Here is a 6,614-nt window from a genome sequence, read left to right as displayed (position 1 = left end):
TATCTAGGTGATTTCCAGCAGAAAGTTAAATATAGGAGGCTGAAGGGGAGGTCTAAATGGGAGATTAAAATCTGAGTCAGCAAAATACTAGAGATACCCAAAACTATTGAGAGTGAATATTCAGGGTTTTATTTTGTTTTTGCTTTTAATTGTAGCCATTCTTTTATTACTGTTTTTATTTTTGAGAGAGAGAGAGACAGAGACAGAGGGTCACAGAGTGAGGGGGCCAGAGGATCTCAAGTGGGCTCTGTGCTGACAGCAGCAAACCGGATGCAGATGCGGGGGGCTTGAACTCACAAACTGTGAGATCATGACCTGAGACAAAGTCGGATACTTGACTGATAAGTCAGATGCTTGACTGACTGAGCCACCCAGGTCCTCCAATTTCAGCCATTCTAATAGGAATATACTAGATTCTCACCGTGGTTTTAATTTTTATTTTCCTAATGTCTAATGATGTGGCTTATTTGATGTTAGTGTAGCCTCTTTGGGGATCTGTTTACCTTATTCTCTGGGAGATTCTTTTTCAAATTCTTTGCCTACTTAAAAAATTAAGTTGTTTTCTTATTTTTACCTTTTGAGAGTTATTTATGCATTCCTGATACAAATCCTTTACCGGATACATGTTTTGCAAATGTTTTCTTCCAGTGTGTGGCTTCAACAATGTCTTTTGAAGAACATATGTTTTATCTCTCTGAACTTCAATTTCTCAATTTTTCTTTTCTACATCATGCTTCTGGAGTTGCACCTGAGGAGTCTTTGCCTAAATAAGATCACAAATATTTTCTCCTATTCTCTCTCTAGGAAGTTTTATTGTTTTGTTTTCCATATAGTTTATATGTACATCTATGATCCATTTGAATTAATTTTTGTTTATGGTATGAAGAATGGATGGATGTAATGAAACTGGATAGAATCAGTCATGAAGAGTATATTGAATGTGAAGTGCAAAGGGTGGATGGAGCCTAGGAAAAAACATAAAATTAAGGGTTAAGTAACAGGTATTGGGCAAAAAAAGACACAAGGCATTGTCTGAGAAGCAGCAGGAAAATTCTGAATAATCAACACTGCCTAAGATAAACAATGGAAACTGTCTTCTTAACTTGGATGAGGTCACTAGTGACCTTACCAACAGCATTTACAGTCAAAACAAACCATTTCGATATCGGAACTACATCTAACTAACTACTTTATAGGAATTCCCCCTGTGGAAGCAAGAAGTCTGAAATTCCTGAGCACTCTTAAAGGTCACTTGGAAAGGCACGGGGCGGGGGGGGGGGGGGGGGGGGGGGGACGGGACGAGAGGGCGGCTCTGGGCTTCCCGACACTGAGGATGGCTGAGGCATATCCCAGTCACGCCCCTCGGGGCACTCCGGCATGAGGTCTTGGGGTTGGGGACAAACCCCAGGAATTACCGCCCCGCTAGGAAATCAGAATCACACTGATGGCCGGGTTTGGCTACACTGACACCTCATCAGGGAGGTAGCTGGTTAAACGGCAGCGCAATGCAAAGGCGAGGATGGAAATCTCTGCACTAGGGCAATCCCGAGCAAATTAGGGAAGTCCGTCCCACACGTCACCCGTTCTCGTGACCGAAGGAGAAAAGGCGTAACGCGCCGCGCTGCGCTACCCAACCTCGGGTCCAGCTCCTCCCAGGCAAAGAGCTCCTGCACTTACCCTGTCCTAGGTTGGGGATGTGTAAAGCCACTGGCTAAGGGGATCGCAGGTGCTCCTCGTCCTTTCCCAGAGGCCATGCTGGGGACTCTAGACAGACTGCCCGACCGACTGACCTTTCGCTTCCCCACCCTAGCAGTGGGCGGGTCACTTCTGGCGCAGCCGGCAGATCTCCCCCACCCCACCCGCAGAGGCCGGCTTGCCCGCCCCTCCAGCTAGTCGTAAAGTGCAGTAAAGGCGCTGACGTTTTGCGGCACCGTCGGTGAGGCCGGCGGCGTGGATTTTCTCTGTGCGCGAATCCTCGCTTTCGGTAGCTATATTTTCGGAAAGGCTGCTTTTAGGCTTTTGGGGACCCAACTACAAGTCTCTCTAGGGTAATTGTGTGCTCCTAGGTTGGTGTAACGAGAAAATGCGGGGTAGGGTTGTTTACAAACATTCATTCCAATCCTCATGTAAGAGGCGTGGAGTGAGGTTCTCAGACCTCGCTCGTGACTTGCCGTCTCTCCTCCGGCTGTTTTGGTTTTCAGTTTCCATGTTCATCACTAGATTTTAGATATCCTCGGTGTAGCTGACACATGTTTTTCTTGTTCGCTTCGTCCTGCAGTCTCCCTGGACTTTGAAATGCTTTACCTGATCGGCCTGGGCCTGGGCGATGCCAAGGACATCACAGTCAAGGGCCTGGAAGTTGTTAGACGCTGCAGTCGGGTGTATCTGGAAGCCTATACCTCAATCCTGACTGTAGGGAAGGAAGTCTTGGTAGGTGCTTAAGGATCTCCAGTCCTGGGAAGAAAGCTAACAGCTGATTTTCATTACACTAAGCTGAACGCACTTTTCAGGTCTGCTTGTTGAAACCTTTTAAAACCCATCCCCTGCTCATTAAGGATCTGAGGAGTACAAGAATGGAAATAATACAACAACCAAGTGACTTGGAAAATGAAAGGGTGCTTTTGTCTTACTTTACAAGTCTAATTTTGTGGTTTTCTCCAGTAAATAGGAAAGGAAAGTTACTTTACACTCCTGGGGATAGTTCTCAAAATCCCTTATTTCATGAGATAGTCCATTTTTTTCTGAGTTGAGGGCTAATGAGGTACTGACATAGCCTTAATGAGTTGGTTATATATTCAGAAACCACGCTGAAAGCTTCTCCCTTTGAAGTATTTCCATAGGGAATGGTAATCGCCTTTCTGTCTGTATCCTATCCAGAGACGGCTTACCTTTAAAAAGACTCCCCGTAAGGCTTATGCACATACTCTTGTGTATACTGAATAAGCCTGGGACTTAATAAACTTAGGATTTGTTAATTTATCATGCATTTAGCTGGCTCTTGTTAAGGGCTCAGTACATTTTGGAGGAGGGGTTAAGTAGTTCATGTCCATTGTCAAACTCCAAATGGCATGTAAATTAAGATGAACAGAGTGTTGGACGTGTTATAGGAGGAGGGAGAGGATTTTAGAATTGTCTCGTCTATCAAGGCTTCTAAACAAAAAAAAAATGACCTAGAGAATTTCAGGTCTAATGCCCTCTCAGATTCACAGCCCAGGGAATTCTGGTCTCAGAGTTATAAGGAATTAAGGACTGCTACTTGAATTGGTATTGATATGAAAGTTGCATCTAACGACCAGCTTTGATTTGTTGACTCTGGTTTGTTAGGATGGAAGCAAATTGTCTAAGCTCAAGATAATAAGTATTCCTCTCTTACCAGTAATTAAGGAAAACTAGAATGGACTTAAATTCATCTAAGAGAGTAGAGACAAATAAAACAAATCAGCATTTTTTAGGGTAAGATGTCAGGATTTAGCATAGAGGAAAGTTTGGACCTGACTTGAAATCTTCTCTGTTACATGTTACCATGTAATCTTGGACAAGTCCTTTAACTTTAGTTTTTTACTTTGTGAAATGGGGATAAGAATGCTCACCTCATAGGTTCTTAATGTAGTGCCTGTCACGAAAGTCTCCAGAAATGGTAGTTGTTGATAGGCACATTTCTGGATTTATCTAAACCTCAATTATCTCATTTGTGAAAATAGAGATAATAACCAATTGGAGATTTTGTTAAGGTAGGGTTTTATTAAGATGATATATTTGAGGTGGCTCAGTTGGTGAAACGTCCAACTCTTGATTTCCACTCAAGTTATGATCTCACGGTTTGTCAGAGCCCCATTTCGGGGCTCTGTCTCACAGACTGTGCACTGTAAGCACAGAGCCTGCTTGGGATTCTCTCTCTCTCTTTCTCTCTGCTTGAGTTCTTTCTCAAAATAAATAAACATTAAAAAAATAACTTAAAAAAAGATGATATATTTGAAAGTGCTTTGTAAATTTTAAGTGCTAACTAAATGGTAATGTTGGTTGCTGTAATTTTTTCAAGTATTCTTTTCCCAAAAATGTAGAATTCGGGCTGGGCCTAACCTCACCTACAGGTAAATTATGTGTTCTTTGTTAAGGTGCTGGAATATCCATTTCTCTACAATAGTAAGTGCTAATATTAATAGAATACTTACTATGTACTGTTCTAAGTGCTTTATATGTGGAACAGGATTATTATTCTATAATTACTGTTCACAGTTTACAGGCACAAAGAAACTTGCCCAAGGTCATACAGATAATGAGTGATAGAGCCAGAATATGAGCCGAGGCAGTCCTGAGTTGAGAACCACCACTCTTCACCTTTGTAACATACAGTGTCTCTGTATACTCAGGGATAGATCATAGCTTCACAGAATAATAATTTCAGAGAAAGGTAGCATTCAAGCAAAATGGTGAATTTTGAATCTTCTTATCACAGAATTCCATCAGTCTGTTCTTCATGACCTTCTCCAGGTCTTTAGTTCATGTTTTTCCCTGAGCAACTTTCTGTGTGACATCAGCCACCTTTAGTGACTCTTTTCTAGAATAAGTTAAGGTATAAATAAATAAATAAATAAATAAATTCATGCCTTATATTGCCCAGTAAAATGTCAGAGCCACTTTCTCTTCAGTGACTTCCTTTTTGTTTTTTCATTTCTACCTTTTTCTTTCTTTAAACAAATTGATTTTTAAAAATTGTTGACACGTGCTCACACCTGTATGTGCAATCTGGTCTCAATAACTGGATAATTATTACAGAGTGCAAAAAAAAGATTGGAAAAACCTATTTTCTGCAGTGAACATGTGCTTTCTTTTATCAATAATCACACAAAATTATGAAAGCCATATATAGATGTTACTAAACAAATCTGGAATTTATCTATTCTTACATTGAAAGCTATTGTTTTCAAATTGCCAAATAGGTAGTATTGTTTATATGTTCTGTAGTATTCAAAAGTTCATTAAACTAGAGACAGTGAATCCAGGGAAGAGTTTTAGTTTTGTTATATACACTTTGAATTTCTTTAGGCGCTTTCTGTGAATAAATTATGATCTTCTATGCCGATTTGGTGTAATACACTTGTAGTGCCTTATACAAAGAAGTAAAAGGTATGGCCTTTGTTCTCAAGTGGTTCATGATTTATCTGTGTTATACCCAGGAAAACATAAATAATAAAGGAAGATTTAAATAACAATTCATGACAACAGTGAAAGAAGCTATAAAATGATATTGCTGGGAAGAACTTAGATGATCTTACTTAAGCCAGTGCTCTTGTTTTCATGAATTAGGAGAAGCTCCCTTGCATAATAAATAATTACTAGTTATTAATTCTAATTGAAATCCATATAAGAAAGAAGATCACATCATGGGGCACCTGGGTGGCTCAGTTTGGTTAAGCATTCAACTTCAGCTCAGGTCGATCTTACAGTGCATGAGTTTGAGCCCCATATCAGGCTCTGCTGTCAGAGCAGAGCCTGCTTCAGATCCTATGTCTTCCTCTCTCTCTCTGTCCCTCCCTGCTCGCGCTCTCTCAAAAATAAACAAACATTAAAAAAAGAAAAAAAGATCACTTCAGTCCATGGTGGTCAAGGGAGACTACAGAATAGATGGAATTTAAGCTGTGTCTTAAAATAATGCATCCCAATCTTTTTGTTTTATTTCTTTTGTTTTCATAGTCTAGATTGAAAATGGCAATATTTGTACAGCTCCGCAGGGTAAATAGAGAAAGCAGCTATGGCCAAAAGGAGCTAACTTTGGGGCTGTAGCCACCCTGCAAAAAGCAGAGGAGATCACTAAGCTCTGCCTGTCTATGGCTTATTTATGATACATGGGATGTTTTGTAATCAACCAAGGTTCTGTGACTTTGGACAATCAGTTAACTTTTCTGTGGTCTTTTTCTTATCTCTAAAACAGGGATAAAAATAGGGGCTATCTCATAGATTATAACGAAGATTCAATGAATTCATAGGGGTAAGTTCTTAGAACTATGCCTGACCCCAGAGTGATCCTAATGTAAATATACTATAAATGTTGTTATTGTAGATAAGACTTGGCAAAGGGAAGAGAAAGAGACAGTTATTATAGATAAGATTTGGTAAAGGGAAGAGAAAGAGCATAGTGTTCTTTACTGGAGAAAAAATAATTGTGAGCAAAAGCATGGAAGAAACAAGCATAATAATTTGCTATACTTGTTCTTGGGCATCACTCAAATAACTTTCATTTTCTTCCAGTATGTATGTTCCTTCCCTTTTCTTCCTAATCTACTTCATCTGGGTACCAACTCGCTCTACTTCCTGTCTTCCTATCTGATAGCTGTGGAATGATATTGGAGGGATAGAGGAGAAGACAGTAAAGGCCTTCCCACTGAGAAACATGAGGCAACCAGCTATGACCTTCATTAACTTCCCATTAACTTCCCATTTGTCCTTGCCCTAAATCTGAATCTGTCTTCCCTCCAGTCTTAGAAAATGACTTGTTAGGTGCGTCTGAGTGTCTCAGTCAGTGGTGTCCAGCTCTTCATTTTGGCTTTGGTCATGATCTCACAGTTTGTGGGATTGAGCCCTGCATTGGGCTCTGCGCTGTCAGCACAGAGCCT

The 6,614-nt window shown here is 40.5% G+C and overlaps 1 protein-coding gene across 20 annotated transcripts in view; it reads left to right on the top strand.

Moving 5' to 3' along the window:
* The first annotated feature begins 1,290 nt into the window (after window positions 1–1,290).
* Window positions 1,291–6,614, top strand: part of DPH5 (diphthamide biosynthesis 5) — an 86,442-nt gene continuing 81,118 nt past the window's right edge. For 18 of the 20 annotated variants that reach the window (XR_006221742.1, XR_006221743.1, XR_006221741.1 and 15 more), the window contains exon 1: window positions 1,291–2,430. Coding sequence is in view for 11 of the 20 variants with exons in the window: in XM_042998011.1 (XP_042853945.1) it covers window positions 2,296–2,430 (135 nt within the window). In the remaining 9 variants the exon portion in view is untranslated. The remainder of the gene's footprint in view (window positions 2,431–6,614) is intronic. The other 2 variants (XM_015542657.2, XM_042998007.1) reach the window with 2 other exon arrangements.

Source organism: Panthera tigris, chromosome C1, assembly GCF_018350195.1.
Source record: "Panthera tigris isolate Pti1 chromosome C1, P.tigris_Pti1_mat1.1, whole genome shotgun sequence".
Taxonomy (NCBI): domain Eukaryota; kingdom Metazoa; phylum Chordata; class Mammalia; order Carnivora; family Felidae; genus Panthera; species Panthera tigris.
Note: the sequence above shows the minus strand (reverse complement) of the source record. Positions and strands in the feature narration are given on the sequence as shown.